This window comes from Pongo abelii, chromosome 11, assembly GCF_028885655.2.
Source record: "Pongo abelii isolate AG06213 chromosome 11, NHGRI_mPonAbe1-v2.0_pri, whole genome shotgun sequence".
Lineage (NCBI taxonomy): Eukaryota > Metazoa > Chordata > Mammalia > Primates > Hominidae > Pongo > Pongo abelii.
In genome coordinates, this window is record NC_071996.2 from 60,580,225 (window position 1) to 60,599,663 (window position 19,439).

At 38.1% G+C, this 19,439-nt stretch overlaps 1 protein-coding gene across 1 annotated transcript in view; it reads left to right on the plus strand.

The window, feature by feature from the left end:
* Positions 1-19,439, plus strand: part of UPP2 (uridine phosphorylase 2) — a 141,385-nt gene that overhangs the window by 105,015 nt on the left and 16,931 nt on the right. Inside the window, exons 3-7 of the mRNA XM_063712609.1 lie at positions 1,974-2,058; positions 7,065-7,179; positions 8,358-8,360; positions 16,082-16,240; positions 18,809-18,923. Coding sequence (XP_063568679.1) covers positions 1,974-2,058; positions 7,065-7,179; positions 8,358-8,360; positions 16,082-16,240; positions 18,809-18,923 — 477 coding nt within the window. The remainder of the gene's footprint in view (positions 1-1,973; positions 2,059-7,064; positions 7,180-8,357; positions 8,361-16,081; positions 16,241-18,808; positions 18,924-19,439) is intronic.

Consider the following 19,439-nt stretch of genomic DNA (forward strand, 5'->3'; position numbering starts at 1 on the left):
TGCTGAGAAACAACCTACCATAAGAGCAGGATCGAGTCTTGAGAAGATTGAAAAGTGGGGAGAATAATTTAAGACTGCCCAGAAGGCATTAACTAGTATTCTATTTTCATCAACTTTTATAGATTCCACAAGATTATTCTGAACTTCATCCAAATGACAATTACTTGCCTTAATGTCTGACCGAGTTGTTACATGGGGTCCATAAATCTTAGATGGCATTACCTGGCACTGTTACTGATCAAGATCACTGGTTGACTGAATCTGTACTGGAAACAGACATGTTAATCAACCTAGTTAATTCACTGTGGTAATTAATTACTGAACACTTATCCAATTAGCTAACACTTTTGCCTCTCAAAGCCAGAGGTAAATGCCAGATTGAAATTGGTGGTTCTCCTCATTATACCTTAAAAATAAAATTGAGAGATATGGCATGGAATATCAAATAAAGGTGTGCTGGTGCCAGCGGTAGTGAGTGAGTATGTTGAGTCTCAAAATTGCCAGTGGTTTGGGAAGGAGCAGCAGGTAGACCAGCCTGAGATGAGTCAGGAGGTAAGAGACAGATGTATACAAGCTATCAACAAGAACTACTGTTCTAAGTTACAAAGGCAACACACATGTTAAAGACTATTTTGCCTCATAGTCATCATTACCTTTTCCAGGATAAGTGTCCTCAGGAATTTTTTGATATCTGGGCACAGTTGCAAACGTCTAGTTGGTGGTAACAGTGGCAAGATTTAGGCTACATGGATTCCCCAACATAGAGTCCCCTATTCTTTTTCCTTCCTATTCTGTAAACTTTGCTGTCTGACCAAGATGGACCAAAGGAGGCCAGTGTGGCATTCAAAGAATTTGCCAAGAATGACTGTCACCAGGAAAAGGATCATCTTCTAACATGGAGAACTCAGTTAGGATATGAGCACTTGATTCTTGACTGTGATGCACATTCTTGGAAAGAAATCCAAGCATATTAGGAGGTGTCTTGTATTTGCTGCTGTTTGGCATTTATAGACATTTTAGGTTCTGATTTGCCTGAAAGCCATGAGACTACATTCTTGAAGCTCTCACCAGCATAGAACTTCAGCTGATTGCTATGGGAGTGAAGGGAAAAAAGATCAGGATGAAGTTGTCTAGTTTTCTAGATTTTTCCGTCCCAAAAGTGAAAAGTGAGAAGCATTAACGAAAGTAGTGAATTCATGCCTTTCTTGGCAGAGACTCCATTTTCTGAAAATACTATGCTGTATTATTATTCCATGTGGATTAACCCCTAGTTCAATAAATTTTACCAATGGCCTACAGTTTAACTAAAGAAAGAGGCCCTGGGAAATAAGTTTTGTTTAATTATCAGTTCTTCTGTGTGAACTGGAATGAGCAAAGTTCAGATAAAGGGACATTCCGAGGTCCAGACTTTGGATGCTTTCTTAACTTGTGATGACAAAGAAAGAAAACAAGTTGGTGAGGGGCTGGATGGAGATGGGGAACTGAAATGTTTGAGAACTGGAAGTTCTCGTATGTACTGGACACAGTTTTGAGAAGACCTGGTAGGCATGTCATAGAAACCAAAAGAGGACTTGTATCCGTATACAGTTGTCTCAAAGCAAATAAGCCTGTTTGCAACATCAAACCTGTGTTGGGATCAAGGACAGATGTAAGGGAAAGGTTCTCACCAATAGTTAACAAGCTAACCAACCTGGTCAAAGAGCTAGGATGCCACACCTTCAAAGGGGGCCTATCTTCTTGAGGAAGTGCTGCTCTGACAGCTGGGCTGTGGTATAAAAGGCATGTCAGGGAGGGCCTTTTTTATTTGATAGGAAAATTTAAAATGCTAAAGGAAAAATTTTCTTAGCAATTTCACAGGAAAACCTAAGTTTTAAGAGAGGGTATCATTCTAACTGGGAACTGAACTATTGTGACCAGATCTATAATTTAATAGCAAGTCACAATATTTCTCTTTCTTGACATCAATTTAAGAGTGACTATTCACATAGTAGAGAGAATGGCTTCGGTTATACCTGTCTCCAATAGTTCCATGAAATCTGACAGGAATACATACATTGGGTGAGTAATTTTGATTTTTTAAATTTGTTTTGATTGATGGATGCTCCTAGGATTTTGTATTAAATGATTAGATAATGGGCCGCTACAGTTAAGCAAATTTCTTAAATGTAGAGATTATATCACTGGATACAGCTCATAAAGCAATAAAAACAATGCAAAATGTATTTTCAATGACATTTTTACTCCTTGGTTTTGGGGGTTAGGGGTTGGCTCATCTAAGAAAATGGGGCAAAATAAATCACAAAAAACATGCAAAAGTTTAGCCAACCTTCAGTAGTAAACACATTCAAGGTTCAGCCTGGGACTCACTATAGAGTTCAGCCCTTAATTCCAAGACAATGGGCTGCAAGTGAGAAATAATTAAAAGGGCCTCCCAGTGCCTGAGGGAGGTTTAATTGTGTTGCAGGATATTGTGGAGTGACTTCATATGCTTTGTGATGGACCTTACATAGAATTTACTTCTGAAATACCATCTATGCGATTCATCTCATGGGTAGATATAAAATTGCTGAAGCTGTCTACAAATTTAGCTCCAGTTCCTGCCCCAGGTTAACAGAACACAACAGAGCATTAATCATCATGAGGCATAAGGAGATTTTGCTGGTTCCCTCTGATTTCCTGAGAGTTGTGTGAAATGTCTTGCTTAGAGCCTCCATGATGTCAGCATTTCAGAAAACACTCCATTTGCCCATCCCAGACAGAGGTAGCCTCCTGCATGTTCCCTTCCGCAGGGAAGCCCAGGAGAAAGAGAAAAGGAAAAATTATGAAGATGAAGGTAATGGCAAATGGAAAGACTTCTTCCCAGCCAGCACTTTCTTTTGGTTACCAATATTTAATACTCATCATGTAGTGTAATTTGTCATGATTTACTAAAAAGACTATTCTATGTGTTAGGAAAAAGCTTGAAGAGACAACACCACATACAAAGCTATTTAGTAAAAATTATATATTTTGGAAAAATCAAAGTAGTGCAAAAACTACATTCATATTGGGTAGAATTTGGCGTGAAATCCCAAACAAGGTTTTTCTTTGGTACTGATAGAGTGATCATCTTAGAAGTGCTTCTCGATGAGCCCAGTGAAACAAGAAACTTCTATAGACAGTCCCTCAAATTTTCTAATTGAGAAATCATTAGACATTGGGACAGGGCATCAAGGAAAACTAATCCTAATGAATTAATAGTATTATAATTAATACAAATGAAAATAATTAATGGCTCTGCTAGTTGGAGAATTTCTCCTTGAAGATAGGAAGAATGGTATAGATCAGTGATTTTTAAAAACACCAAAGCCCAGGTCTCCTTGACCAAGTCAATCCAAATTTCTAGAGATAGGGTCTAGGGATAAGTACTCTTTAAAGTGCCCCTGGTGGTTCTGATATGTAGCTAGAGTTTGGAATCACTAGGGTAGAGGAATAAGACTCTTTTACAGAGTAATGATTCATAGATTCAGTTGGGAATCCAAAGGAATATTTCCAGGTCATGAAAGTAGTCTTGGCAGAGTGAAACAGAAAGTGTAATAGAATTCGGAAGAAAAAGTTGATGGCAGTGTTTGTCAAACTTTAATGTGCATGTGAATCACACAGAGTCTGTTAAAATGCAGATTTTGATTCAGCAGGTATGGGGTGGAATCTAAGATTTTGCATTCCTAACGAGCTCCCCAGGTGTTGCTGATGCTGCTGGTTCACTGACCACACACTGTATAACAAGGGACTAGGGATAAATTCTTGCCTCACAAGAGAAGAAAGGAAATGTCCCTTTGCTTTGAGATTTTGAAGCTTGTTCTGTAGTAGTAATGTGTACTAACACCATGGAATACTTTATTTTTGAAACAAGGTATGTATGACCCAGTAACTAATTAAAAATCTATTACTCTAGATTTTTTTGAGAAGGAAATTAATAGTATTTTGTTCCACTTTCTGAAAAGTTAAATTTAATTCAACAATATAATTTGTTAAAACTTAGGGATTCAAAAAGGATATCTGAGATAGCTTGCATCAGGAGATTCGCAGTCTTTCTAGAGGGATGGAAACTTAACTATATTACAATATGAAATGCTATCTACCAGCATTAGCATGAAACAAATGCTTTCGGAACACAGTGAGAAAAAAATTAATACTGACCAAGGAGAGAAGATGCTTGGAAAAGCCTTCATGGAAGAGGTAATATTTGAATTGGACCATGAAGGAAAATTGGAATTTTGATAGGTGAAAAGTGGAAGAAAGGGGGAAGGATGTTTGAAGGACAAAGGCCTGAAGCAGGGGTTCTCAACTTTGGCTGCACTAAAGATCATTTGAGAAGATTTTAAAAATACTTAAAATCTTTAGATTTAAAATACAGAGAGTCTAAATTAATTAGCGCCTGGTCACCAGTGTTTTTTTTTTTTTTTTTAAAGCTCCCTGAACACCAAAAGCAATGGCAACAAAAGCCAAAATTGATAAATGGGATCTAATTAAAATAAAGAGCTTCTGCACAGCAAAAGAAACTACCATCAGAGTGAACAGGCAACCCACAGAATGGGAGAAAATTTTTGCAATCTTCTCATCTGACAAAGGGCTAATATCCAGAATCTACAATGAACTCAAACAAATTTACAAGAAAAAAACAAACCCATCAACAAGTGGGTGAAGGATACGAACAGACACTTCTCAAAAGAAGACATTTATGCAGCCAACAGACTCATGAAAAAATGCTCATCATCACTGGCCATCAGAGAAATGCAAATCAAAACCACAGTGAGATACCACCTCACACCAGTTAGAATGGCAATCATTAAAAAGTCAGGAAACAACAGGTGCTGGAGAGGATGTGGAGAAATAGGAACACTTTTACACTGTTGGTTGGACTGTAAACTAGTTCAACCATTGTGGAAGTCAGTGTGGCGACTCCTCAGGGATCTAGAACTAGAAATACCATTTGATCCAGCCATCCCATTACCGGGTATATACCCAAAGGATTACAAATCATGCTGCTATAAAGACACATACACATGTATGTTTATTGCAGCACTATTGACAATAGCAAAGACCTGGAACCAACCCAAATGTCCAACAGTGATAGACTGGATTAAGAAAATGTGGCACATATACACCATGGAATACTATGCAGCCATAAAAAACGATGAGTTCATGTCCTTTGTAGGGACATGGTTGAAGCTGGAAACCATCATTCTCAGCAAACTATCGCAAGGACAAAAAACCAAACACCGCATGTTCTTACTCATAGGTGGGAATTGAACAATGAGAACACATGGACACAGGAAGGGGAACATCACACACTGGGGCCTGTTGTGGGATGGGGGGAGGGGGAAGGGATAGCATTAGGAGATATACCTAATGTTAAATGACGAGTTAATGGGTGCAGCACACCAACATGGCACGTATATACATATGTAACGAACCTGCACGTTGTGCACATGTACCCTAAAACTTAAAGTATAAAAAAAAAAAGATAAAAAAATAAAGCTCCCTGGTAATTTTAATGAACAACCAAAGTGAGAATCAATAAAGATATAGGAAGAGGCAAGGCTTGGTAAAATGTTTTGAAGTGTATGGAATGAAAGGCATGTGGAAAGGCCAGGCATGGCGGCTCACACCTGTAATCCCAGCACTTTGGGAGGCTAAGGTGGGTGGATCGCTTGAGGTCAGAAGTTCGAGACCATCCTGGCCAACATGGTGAAATCCTATCTCTACTAACAATACAAAAATTAGCTGGGTATGGTGGCAGGTGCCTGTAATCCCGGATACTCAGGAGGCTGAGGCAGGAGAATCACTTGAACCAGGAGGTGGAGGTTGCAGTGAGCTGAGATTGGGCCACTGCACTCCAGCCTGGGTGACAGAGCAAAACTCTGAAAGAGAAGAGAAGAGAAGAGAAGAGAATGGAAGAGAAGAGAAGAGGGCAGGCGTGTGGACAGAAATGGGAGGAACAAAGAACAAAGAAGTCCCAGACAGTTCTTGACAAAGACGTCTTGACCCACTGTGGTGTGGGGGTAGATACCTTTTATCACTAATAACTCTAGTGGCATATGATTACTACCCAAATAACCAAAAGCTACAATGATATGCTTCATAAATATGAATTAAGATTCATTAAGGTCATTGATGAATTAAGGTCATTCATTGAATGACCTAGATTGAATTAAGGTCATTCTTATAGCCGTCATCAGCTCACTGTCTTGCATTTCATGGTATTTTACAAATAAAAGAGAGGAAGGATTGGTGTTCTAGCTAGCACTACTGTGACGGGGGTTTGAGCCAGGGCCATGGCCACTGGGGTGGATAGAAAGTGGTGTATTCAGCATGGGTGGTGGAGTCCTCAATGGCAGTGCTATTCAAAGTGTTGTCCACAGACCATCAACATCAGGACCAATGAGGAGCTTGCTAGAAATGCAAATTCAGACACACATCAGCAACTCACTGAATCAGAATTTCCAGAAGAGGAGTCCATGAAGTGTCCGGCTGATTCTTATGCATGCTACACTTTGAGAAGATAAAATAAAATACAAATAAAATAAAATACAAATAACTTACTCAAGGTTGCACAATTAGGATATATATGGTTGTACTGGAACCCAGGCAAACTGAATCCAGAGCCCAGTAGTTTATATTCCACAGCCTCCCATGCAAAGAAATTAGATGACCATTACAGTCGGAACTGAATAGAAATGACTGTTTCGTAATTTACTGGTTGTTAATCTTGCACAAGTTTCTCAACTTCTGTAAGCCTTGGCTTCTTTGTAAACCAAATTATTAATCTTACCCAGCTAATAGAGCAGTTATGGGACAAATGAGTTAATGCATTTGTTATATGCAGTTTTCATGCCATTTTCATGCTCAGTGCTATGCTTGCCACATAGTGTGAGCAAATATTAGCCATAACTATTGTTATACTACATTGCTTCTCAACAAATAATTTAACCCTAAAGGAAGGTTTATGTTCAGACTTTCTTTCTTGTTAGCTTTCTCTCAAAATTCTTTAATATCTTCTTTGTGTCATTTTTTTTTCCCAGAAAAAGGTTTGTTCATGTTAAAAATCCTTACTTGGATTCGATGGATGAAGACATTCTCTATCACTTGGATTTGGGAACAAAAACACACAACCTACCAGCAATGTTTGGAGATGTGGTAAAAACATTTCTAATTTCAGGAAAAATGATTGAGTTTTCTCTACTAATTTTTCTTCTTACCTTGCCAAAATAATCTATGCACCTTTGGCTAGCGAAGTCCCAATAGGAACTGAAGTCACACTCATTCTCTGAAACAATTTGGAATGTGTATATCATGAACAATCATTTCCACCTCAACAAGACATAAAGGTTCCCAAACTAAATCTAATGCAAACATGTTATTTGGCTACTCTGGCCCCTGGAGATAAATACAATTTTATTGACAATACTGCTGGGTGTTGAGAATTCATTATGTTTTAACAGATTCAGCTCACTATTTAACATCTACATTTATAGCTTAATCTCACTAGTTCTTGTTTTATTAAATCATAAAAATAACTCAACAAAACTAACAATATAATATTATTTCACTTCTGGAAAATAAACATTATCTAATATTTCATATTAAGACTTTTTTGTTTCATAAGAAATATTTCATACAAATTATTTATTAAATACTACCATAAAATTGTACTTCTGCATTATTTATTTTATCTGACATATAAGCAATTTGTGTACATTATTTAAAATAGGGAATATAAAAAAGAATATGATAGTTAAAAAACACCCAATAGTCCTACCACCTAAACATAGACATGATCAACTCATTTTTTTCTTTCAATCATTTTTAATGAATAGACTTTAAAATAGTTGTAATTATATAACTGCATTCTGCACTTCATCGTTTAGGTTTACATCGTTAACGTTTCTCCATATTATTACATTCTTTTGAAACATATCATTTATGGGTGTCAAGTGGTATACCATACATTAGAGAGACTATTATTGACTTATGTGTTAAAATATTTTCCATTATAAACAGGAATCAAATGAATATTTTGTACCTAAAGATTTTCTACATTTAGGCCAATTTGCTTAGGGTGATTCACAGAAACGGTCAAAGAGACTGAATTTTTAAAGAACTTTTGTTTTCCAAAAGACTATATCAACTTATCACTAATGGAGAATCGCGCTGTTTTCATCTGACTTTTTCATTCTTTAGCAATTACAAGAACAAAAATAAAAGCGTCACATCTACTATCTCACTAATATCTGCAGATTTAACTCTTTTAGGTGGGTTAAGCAGATATTAACTCTCTCCATAAAACAAGGAAATTAAGTTCAGAGAGGTGGAAGAAGGTTACAGTTACACCATAGAGTGGTAGCGCTGAGACCTGGACCAAGTTCTTCCAAGTCCAATCTCTAGGGTTCTTGCTCATTGCACTAGGAGGACCCTTTGAGTCACAGTAACTCAGGATAGTCCATAATTATTTAATCCTAGCTCTTTCACTTACCCAGTGGGTCAAGAGGCAGGTGAGGAAAGGGGAGGAAGAAGAGGGGAAGGTTAAAAAGGAGGAGGAGGAAGAGGTTGGTGGCAGAAGAAAAGGAAGGGAACAGGAAAGTAAGGAAGGAGGGAGGGAAAGAAAAAAAGATGGGAAAATGAGAAGAAATAGATGTATGATGCCTATGATTAGTAGGTGCTGAGTGGCCTTCTCCTGCTCCCTCTCTCCTAGGAAGGAAGGTGTGAGGGTGTGGGTGGGTGTCCTGGCAGCGAGGTGACCCACCCTTTCTTCACGCCTCTCCAGGCTGTGCTCCTTGCCTTTGTGTGGCCTCCCTCTATCTTGCACTTCATTTTCTCAATGTAACCTCTTCCCCTGCTGCTGTTTTGGTTTACTTATGCTCCAAGAGTCATTGATCAAGGTGGTCTTTAATACTCAATAACCAGACTGTACCAGAATTCAAATGTTAGATTTGAGGTTCATGCCTCACAATAATATCCCAGGACCCTTGTCTAGGGATGACTCTGATTAATTGAAAGACTTTTCACAATTAATGAACTAAGGCACATAGCTGGTTAGTACATTTAAAAGACTTGAGATACGTATTTGAGACAGAAAGTGATTTGCTATCTACATATCTTGGGTGTCTGTCTCTCCTCTACCATTTATGGAGTGCTTTCTATATATGAGACTCTGTGTGGCACATGCAAATGGTACATTCACCCCCCACAGCAACTAGTTATTATCTCCACTTTACAGATGAGAAAACCCAGGCTCAAATATATACATAGTGTTATAACACATATATAATATATGTTTGTCTGTAATAGGCACAACACAGCTGGTAAGTCAAACAGCTGAGATTAAACCTTAGGTTTCTCCGATAAAAAAATAATGGCTCTTTCTCTGTTCAAACAAAACAAAACAACACAAAAACAAAAACAAAAAAACAAAAGCACTATGTTTTAGTACTTTTTAGTACTCCAAGTATTAGTTTCTGGGAAATTATTGCGATGGAAAGCTTTGTTTTAGAGATAAAAATAAGGGGACTCATATGTACGTATCTCTCACGCACGCACACACACAGACACACACACACACACACACACACACATACGCGCGCACACATAGTTGTCTCATCTCGGTTATAATCCCAGGAACCAGACCTTCATGTGTCTGCCTGTCCAGACTTTGTTCAGCACTTATTCTCACACACTGTCTGTCATAACCACTACCCAACCTTATACGTTCACCACCCACCTGGTTGTGAACCTTCAGTAAATTATCTTTTGGATAAAAAGACATGCTCCATTTCAAACATGTTTTATCCCATCAGATAGCAACTCTACTGATTGAGCCATTTTGATGAATAGAAGGCAAAAGCGTGTGTGTTTGTGTATGTGTGTGTGTGTTTGTAAATTGAGGAGCAGGTAACCTAGCCCCAAATGTTCAGAACTGGCCATTTAATCTGAACTAGAATTTTTTCAAGGTAGCATGTAAAGTCTGATTTATTCTCATAGATGGTTTCCTCAGAAACTTGCCTTCCTCCAGCCATGTTCTTCTCTTTGAATGAGAACATTCTACATTCAATTTCTTGAGTCCCTTAAATCCCAGGTCAGCAGTCATGGCTAAGAAAAGAGGACATAATCCATCAGTACCTGAAAACTCAGGCTTGTCTTCACAGAGATGATAATCATTATTAACAGCATTATCTTCAAAGAAAGGAGAACTCTGTGTGTATAAAGCTGAAACTTCAGACTCCAGCAATCACTCCAATTTCCTTCATATTCTTACCATATTTAAAAATTTTTGCTACTTGCTACTGCAAAATCTCAGTAGCTTAATACAATTTAAGTTTACTTCTCACTCACATTAGGTACAAAGTGGGAGTTCTTGGTTGATGGATGGTTTCCCTACAACTGGTGATTCGAGGACCCAGGCTCCTTCCATAATTGTTACTCTGTTTCCTTCAAGGCATAAATTGCTGTTTCCCAGTGTGTCAACACCTGTCCAACAGATGAGAGAGACAATATGTAGGGTCACCAATACATCCTCCTTGTAGGATGGGAGATTTCTATGGGCTAGGACTGGAAATGGTACCCGTTACTTCTGCTCAAATTCTAGTCACTGGAACTCAGACAAATCACCTCGTCTAACTGGAAAGGAGGCTGAGATGTTAAGTTTAGCTGGGTGCCCAGAAAGAAGGGCAAACTGTTTAGGTGAACAGCTAATCAATCTCTGCCATACTCACTAGAAAGATTCAGACAATTAATACATACGGTGGAGGATCCTTAGAAGTTATCTATTCAAATTTAATGGACATTTATAAAATTCTCCACCCAAACAAAGCAGGATATACATTTCAGGGGAAGGTAGGAAATATTTTGAACTGAGGAAAAATGAAAATACAACATATTATATCTACAGAATGTGGGTAGAGTGCTGAGAGGAAATTTATAGAATTAAAGGCTAATGTTGGAAAAGAAGAAAAATTTTTTATTATATTTTAAGTTCTAGGGTACGTGTGCACAACGTGCAGGTTTGTTACATATGTATACATGTGCCATGTTGGTGTGCTGCACCCGTTAACTCGTCATTTACATTAGGTATATCTCCTAAGGTTATATACTCCCCCCACCGCACAACAGGCCCTGGTGTGTGATGTTCCCCTTCCTGTGTCCATGGGTTCTCATTGTTCAATTCCCACCAATGGGTGACAACTTGCGGTGTTTAGTTTTTTGTCCTTGTGATAGTTTGCTGAGAATGATGGTTTCCAGCTTCATCCATGTCCCTACAAAGGACATGAACTCATCCTTTTTTACGGCTGTATAGTATTCCATGGTGTACATGTGCCACATTTTCTTAATCCAGTCTATCATTGATGGACATTTGGGTTGGTTCCGGGTCTTTGCTATTGTGAGTAGTGCCACAATGAACATACATGTGCATGTGTCTTTATGGCAGCATGATTTGTAATCCTTTGGGTATATAACCAGTAATGGGATGGCTGGGTCAAATGGTATTTCTAGTTCTAGATCCTTGAGGAGTCGCCACACTGTCTTCCACAATGGTTGAACTAGTTTACAGTCCCACCAACAGTGTAAAAGTGTTCCTATTTCTCCACATCCTCTCCAGCATCTGTTGTTTCCTGACTTTTTAATGATTGCCATTCTAACTGGTGTGAGATGGTATCTCATTGTGGTTTTGATTTGCATTTCTCTGATGGCCAGTGATGATGAGCATTTTTTCATGAGTCTGTTGGCTGCATAAATGTCTTCTTTTGAGAAGTGTCTGTTCGTATCCTTCACCCACTTGTTGATGGGGTTGTTTTTTTCTTGTAAATTTGTTTGAGTTCATTGTAGATTCTGGATGTTAGCCCTTTGTCAGATGAGTAGACTGCAAAAATTTTCTCCCATTCTGTGGGTTGCCTGTTCACTCTGATGGTAGTTTCTTTTGCTGTGCAGAAGCTCTTTATTTTAATTAGATCCCATTTATCAATTTTGGCTTTTGTTGCCATTGCTTTTGGTGTTTTAGTCATGAAGTCCTTGCCCATGCCTATGTCCTGAATGGTATTTCCTAGGTTTTCTTCTAGGGTTTTTATGGTTTTAGGTTTAACATTTAAGTCTTCCTGATTCCCTTTCCATTAGTTCTATGCATTACTGAGAGAGGTGAAGTCTCAAACTAAGCTTGTGAGTTTTTGCTTTATTTTTTAAGCTCTGTTTTTAGTTTTTATACACTTTGAATGTTATGTCTTCTTGGTAAACTGACTCTTATGGTTATGGAATATCCTTCTTTGTCCCTGGTAATTTTCTTTGCTCTGAAGCCTATTTTGATATTAATATGGTCATTCCAGCATTAGATTAAAGTTTGCATGGTCTATATTTTTCCCTTCTTTTACTTTTAATCTGCCTGTATCATTATCATTATATACAGCATATAATTGGAGCATATGTTTGTTTATTCATTCTGAAAATCTCTGTGTCTTAATTGGGTGCTTAGACACTTTGCATTTCATGTAATTATTGATATGTTTGGATTTAGGTTTACCATTTTATATTTGATTTCTGTGTATTAACCTCTGCTTTCCATTTCTTTGTTCCTCTTTCCAGCTTTCTTTTGGGATAGTTGAACATTTTTAAAATATTCCATTTTTATTTATCTGTTATATTTTGACTATATCTCTTTGTTTTGTTTCAGTTTTGTTTCTCTGCTTATTTGTTTTAGTGGTTGCTCTAAGGATTACAGTAAACATATTTAATGTTTAAAAATCTACTTTTAATCAATGTTGTGCAACTTGAAGTGGGATGTATAGACCTTACAGGAACATACAGGAACCAAATAAACAAAAGAAGTGCAAACTTATACTCTGAAAGCAACAAGCATTATTGAAAGAAATTTTGAAAGTTCTAAATAAATGGGAAGATAGCCTATGCTTATGGATTGCAAGATTTAATATTGTTAAGATAACTATACTACCAGAAATAATCTACAGATTCAATGCAATTCCCATTAAAATTCCAGTTGCCTATTTTGCAGAACTTGACAAGCTTCTAATAAAATCCACATCAAAATGCCTGGAATGCAGGATAGCCAAAATAGTTTTTACAAAGGAGAAAAAAGTTGGAGGACTCACACTTCCCAACTTCAAAACTTATTACAAAGCTATAATAATAAAGACAGTGTGGTACTAACATATGGCTAGACATAAAGATCACTAGAACAGAACCGAGAGACCAGAAATAAACTCTCACCTTTATGTACAACTGATTTTCAACAAGCATACTAAGACGATTTATTGTGAAAAGAATCATCTCTTCAAATGGTGCTGGGACAACTAGATATCCACATGCAAAAGAATAAAGTTAGATCCCTATCTCACACCATATTCAAAAATTAACTCAAAATGGATGAAAGACCTAAACATAAGGCTTAATTCTATAAAATGTTAGAAGAAAACATAGACATAAATCTTTGTGACCTTGGATTAGGAAATGATTTCTTATGTAAGATACCAAAACACAAGCAACAAAATAAAAATAAGTAAATTGAACTCTAAAAAAAAAAAAAAAAAAGAAGTTATCTATTCGATATCAACATCCAAATATGTCTTTTATAAAATCACTAACTGGTATCCTCTAATCTCTCACTAGAAATTTTAGTAATATGCAAAATTATTACTTTATAAGACCATGTAATATGCATTTTGAATGTATTTATATTCCCTTGTTAACACAGAAAATGCATAAAATGCAATAGGCCAGATTAATACGACATGGCATAGTTAAGACTTTTAAGATACTAGGGATATCTAAAGCTGAGTTTTTTTCTGGCAGTCATTAGGCAAAGTCCTTAACATATTTTTGTAATGCCTCTGACTCCTTCCCAGTGTGTTTCTAACTTCTTTGATAAAACCAGGACAACTGATCATTTTGTTTGAGACATAAACACAGTAAGTGTCACTTAAGGTCAATGTTGGTTGGTGGTCTTCAGCCATATTTTACTTCTCATTAAAGCAGCCAGACCGAAAATTGTGCCCAGAGGTGGTGTTTAGTGAGTCTGGTTTAGGAGTAAGGAAGGCTTTAAGAACCAAGCTGCTTCTATCTGTGCATATGATCTTTATGTCTCCAGAAATATTCAAAAATTTCTGTTGATTATAGCAATATCTACAGTTCAAAGGAGAATTCAAACCACAAGCTATTCTAACATCTGTTTTGGTTTTATGGTCAATCTGAATAGTTGTAATTTACATTCACTGGCACCACACAATGAGGTTATTTTCAAACTACTGTACTGTGTTAAAAAAAATTTCCTTGGACTTAGATCGTGAGCCAAGTCTTAACTATCCATACCAACAAAGAAGAAAATTCTATGAATTATCAATAACAAGTTTAAAACTCACCTGAAACCACGGTCTTAACCTCTTTGCTACCAGCCTTCATGGCTGACTCCTATTGCAGTTCATTACTAGCTTAAGGCTTCATCAGAGAAACTCATAAGAAGGCAGAGAAAAGACAATATTAAGGGTAGAAGAGAAGCAGAGGGCCTGGATACAGGGTAAATTACACCCCTAATTGAGAAAGAGTGTAGCTCAGGAATTATTGCTAAATGGAAACAGGATGCATCATGTAATCAGACCACCCAATAGTTAGAGTAAATCATTTGTGAATGGGGCCACCTATTCTATAACCTCAGTTAGGTATTTTGTTAGACAGATATTCTTTATCCCTGTGATGAACCTTGTTAGCCCTCCCAATCCTCTGTCCATTGCTGCCCACATCAGCCAGATACCACCAACTGCCTTTTCCTCACTAGAGGACTCAAACCAGCTTCATTTGTACTAAATTCTGCAATATAGGAAAAGTAAGCAAGCTCAGAAGCAGGAATAGAAAATTGCTACATGATATAAAAAATAATGGTTACCATTTGCACATCACTGAGAACGTGTCTGGACTTGTGCAATGTCCTTTGCCATATGCAATCTCACGTTCTTCTTTCAAAACTCTCTGAGAGGTACTGTGTTTTTCCTATTTTGGAGATGTTCTGAGGCACAGAGATTATTTGTGTGACACTGAGCAAGTTTCTTACTCACTGATGGGGTTGGAGTTCAAAGCCAGGTTTACCTAACCTCAAAGGGCAGACCCGCCACTATGTTGTCGTCTCTCTCTTTGCATTTTCCTCACCACTTACTTCAGAATCCGGGAGGACTTGACTTTTGCCACCTTGCTGTGGCCTGTGCTTCCTCCTGGGTGTGAGAGTCTGCTACTGCTCACCCTCTTCTTGCTGACCTGTAGTGCTTCTCTGCGCCTCTCCCTGGCATCCACCTCTCCCATTCCTGGTCTCTGGGGCTACTGTACCCCTAAACAGACTGTTGTATGAGTAACTGCCAGACAACTGTATTACCATCTTCTATTAGACACTCTTGACTGCAACACCTATCCTAATTTCAGAGAAGGTAAAATGTGAATAAAACAAAAACAAAAATAAATCACTGGAATTGATGAAATGCCACAGGGAGATCCCACATTTACAATAATAAGGCTTGTTCCATGAGAATTTCTTCTGAATAAGAAATTTAAAAGTCTTGACATGATTCCTTTAAAATTTTAAGTTCACATAATCCATTTCACAATACAAATGTATGATGGGCGATGGGGAATCAGAAAACATACCTAAAACTGGTAGTTCTCCTTTTGCTCTTACATCACTTACGTGCTGTGGCCTCAGAACTTACATCCTAAGCATATGTCATGGTAATGCTCAACAATAGGCTGACTATGTCAATTTAAGATGCTGGTTGGTGTTCACTATAAACATAAACACCAGGAAACACCTCCTTGAATAATATCAACATTTATTTTGATTTTGTGATTTTCTTTACAAATTTAGTGCAAAAAATTTTGCATCTGTTGCCTTATTTACAGGATGATGCAAATTAGCTAATTCATGGAACATAAACCATGACATCTACACGTGCTCTTAAGTAAATTAACTAAAAAGTAAAATAAAAACATTAGAGTTGAAACTGACCCGTGGTTCTTATCCCAGTAACTATGGCAGGCCCTTGTTTATTTTTATTAACAGTTTGTCTGTGTCGGTGGGAGCCCCAACAGAATGAAAGCATTTGCACTGTTTATGCACAAGGAGCTCGGGTTGGAGGAAGCTGAAGAAGACATAAAAGACATCTGTGCTGGGACAGACAGATACTGTATGTACAAAACTGGGCCTGTGCTCGCCATCAGTGTAAGTATCCATGGTTGCATTTCAGCTAGTCATTGCAGGCTAGAGAAAAAAGTGGGAACTTTTACATGTAGGAGTTCTTTCTCCCTCCTGCTTCGCATTCTTACACAATCAAACAAGGTGTCCAGGTATGAGTTCATTATTGGAAAAAGCCCCCAGGGCAGAACACAGCGTGCAGCATCATTTTTGTTTATTAGTTACCACTTAGGTATTCAAATTAGGGGGAAAATACTCAAAGCACCCCTCCTTTCTCTTTACTTTGTAACTGGTTAACACCCCTCAACCCTGCCACGGCAATTTTCCTTCTTCTATCCCTTACCCAGCTTTGGGAATGTTGAGCTTTTAGTACACAGAGGCTAATTTTCAGGACTGCTAAAGTGCTGCTGTTTAACACCATAATAAGCTCGCTGAAAAGCTACTAATGCATTTCTACTGAGCTCTTGTGAATTACTCTCCTGCATTTAGAACATGTGAACAGTTATGGAAGCACACAGTGTCCTAAGACAAAATGAAAGGGGAATGATTTGCAGTTTTAGGGAAGATACAGACCATTTCCCCCTTGGACTCAGCTGGGCACACACTGATGAGGGCGTATGTGCATAGGCATCCAATTTGCCTTCCCATGTTTGTCTCTCTGCACAGGGCTGTATTCTGAAGCAATAACTCTGAAGCCATCACATTTCTGGGCAGTGCAACCCTCAAAAGAGGCACAGGCAGGCATGCCAGGGGACAGGGGAAGAATCTCCTGCACAGGGTGGCAATTCTAAGGAACTGAGCTGTAAGTGGCTCCTATCATAGGGAATAGGCATCATCCATTGATTGCCCTACAGTGTGGACAATCATTGATGAAAACCTGCAGTAAAGAAGGGAAAATTATGCAACACCAATAAGGCAGCTAAATTGATCTCCTCTCTGGGCCAAGAATGCCTGAAACCTGCTCAAATGAGAGAGTCCATTCAGTTATTCACTTGTGCATTCAATAAACCATTACAGAATATCTACATTAGAAGGAAGCTGAATATCCACTGATCTTGGCAAATTTTTTCTTACCAACATTTGCTGGACTTTTAGACTATAACTGTTTTTTGTATAGTAAATGGAGAAGGATAAAAAAGTAAGTTTCTTAAAAATGTGACACTACCATAAATAAGCAGTAAAACTTCCGAGTAAGAAATGAAAACAGCAATAGACTGATCCTGTCCTGCCTGGGAAAAAGACCTGAAATATGTGTGATGCCAAGGTTACCAATTAGAAACAGGTCTTACTAGGCAGGCAGGGGATTGACAAATGTGATTCCTTCTTTGAAAATTCTTCCTCTCCAGGAGCGGTTGAATGGGGTGCGTGTGTGTGAAAGACAGCACAAGTCCATTTGTCATTTTATCAACGTGTCACATAATAAGTGACAATCATTAACTTACTAAATGTCTGAACTAGAAGGAATCTAATAGATCAAATAATAATTCATCTTCTTAATTTGCAGGTAAGAAAAAATAATACTTAGAGCGTTTATTCATTAGTCACAGAGCCAGTTCCAAAGTCCCAAACTTGTTAATCTTGGATATACAAATCAATACAAGTTTGATTCCTGGCTCCAGGATGCTTACTAAACATTTGACAGTCAGGGCATATGCAATGGGAACCAGAAAGGGGGAACGCAGAGGTTCGAAGTTTCCATAGCTCAACATTCTTGATAGAAGGAGGAAGCTCAGGTGAAAACATCATGGTCACGGCCAATGGTTTTCCAAAGTCTTTTTGTCCAAAAGTAGGACACACTGAAGAGCACATTTGACTCTCTGCTGTTATGTGAGGAATGAAGTTACTACCAGTTTTGAACTCAGTTCCAGTTTCTGCAAATTACAGAATGGAGGATCTTTCTGGAGAGTTATTAGGACATCATGTAGCCACCAGGAGTTGCTAAATCCTGTAGCCTGTGTTGATTGATCCCTTTTCTGGTGACACTGATTCCACTGTCCTGAATACTGAAAAAAACAGGGCTATGGTCATGATCTATAGTAATTTAAACTCACTTCCATGTTCAGTATAAGTTTAAAATTGTTAAGTGGGGAATCTAACTCATGTTTCTACTCTAGTACCTTTCAGAGCACACAAAATTAACAGCAAATGAAATGGATTCACTATTTCATTTAGTATGGTTGAAAAAGACTGATGATTTGGCAACCAAAATTATATTTCCTCAAAATCAAGTCAATCGTGCAAAAAGCTCTTTTTCAAAGGCTCATCATGAAGAGCCCAGTGGGAAGATGGGAAATGGCACCGCCCCGACACACCTGTATACCACACCATCCCCGCCTTCTGCTCTTACTGATGAGGGCTGAAGTCAACAGAACTGGCAGTGAGATGCCTCCCTCTGATCTTCACAGATGGACACATCTGTCAGCATGTCATGTAGGCGCCAATTAGGGAGGACTTACATTTTCCTCAGCATTGGCAAAGTCTTAATGATTATGTAAATGTATCTGAGGCCTGTTAACTTGTAATGATGGAAGAAAATATGTCCTGTTCATGTATCACTTTGCAAGATGTATGATGACTTTCTCTTTCTCTCAACAGCACGGCATGGGCATCCCCTCCATTTCTATTATGCTTCATGAACTCATCAAATTACTCCACCATGCACGGTGCAGCGACGTCACCATTATTAGAATCGGTACATCAGGGGGAATAGGTGAGACGGATTGATTTCTACTATTAGAACTGAGTGATCCTTACATACATGGTAGCTGCCAAAATATACCATCCTATTCAGAGCCCAGCAAAAGCCCAGATGGGCTAAAAAGTGTCAGAAGGCTGGACTTGAGGAAATTTAAGGAATTCCGCCCACATTGCCTTTTTCTTTTCTTCCTCTTTTCTTTATAGAAACCCACAGGGAGAGATCTTACTGCCTACTGCAGGATAGTCTTAGGTGTTTAAAAAGGGAAGAGTAGAAAAATTGCTAGAAGATATGTTTTGAGGGTAGGGGCGAATTTCAAGTCTTAGGAGTTTTTTAAAGTGACAGAAATAAGTGTGTTCAAGTAAAAAAAAAAAATCACAAAAATGTCCCAGTTTTATCAGCTAAGTGAGCAAACTGCAAAGCTCTTAGAAAAACATTGCTTTTTGCTCACATCAGTTACTACGTCACCTCTATTGGCTGTATCTTTTCCTCATCAGTACACTAGAAAGAAACCATGCCAAGCTTTCAGGG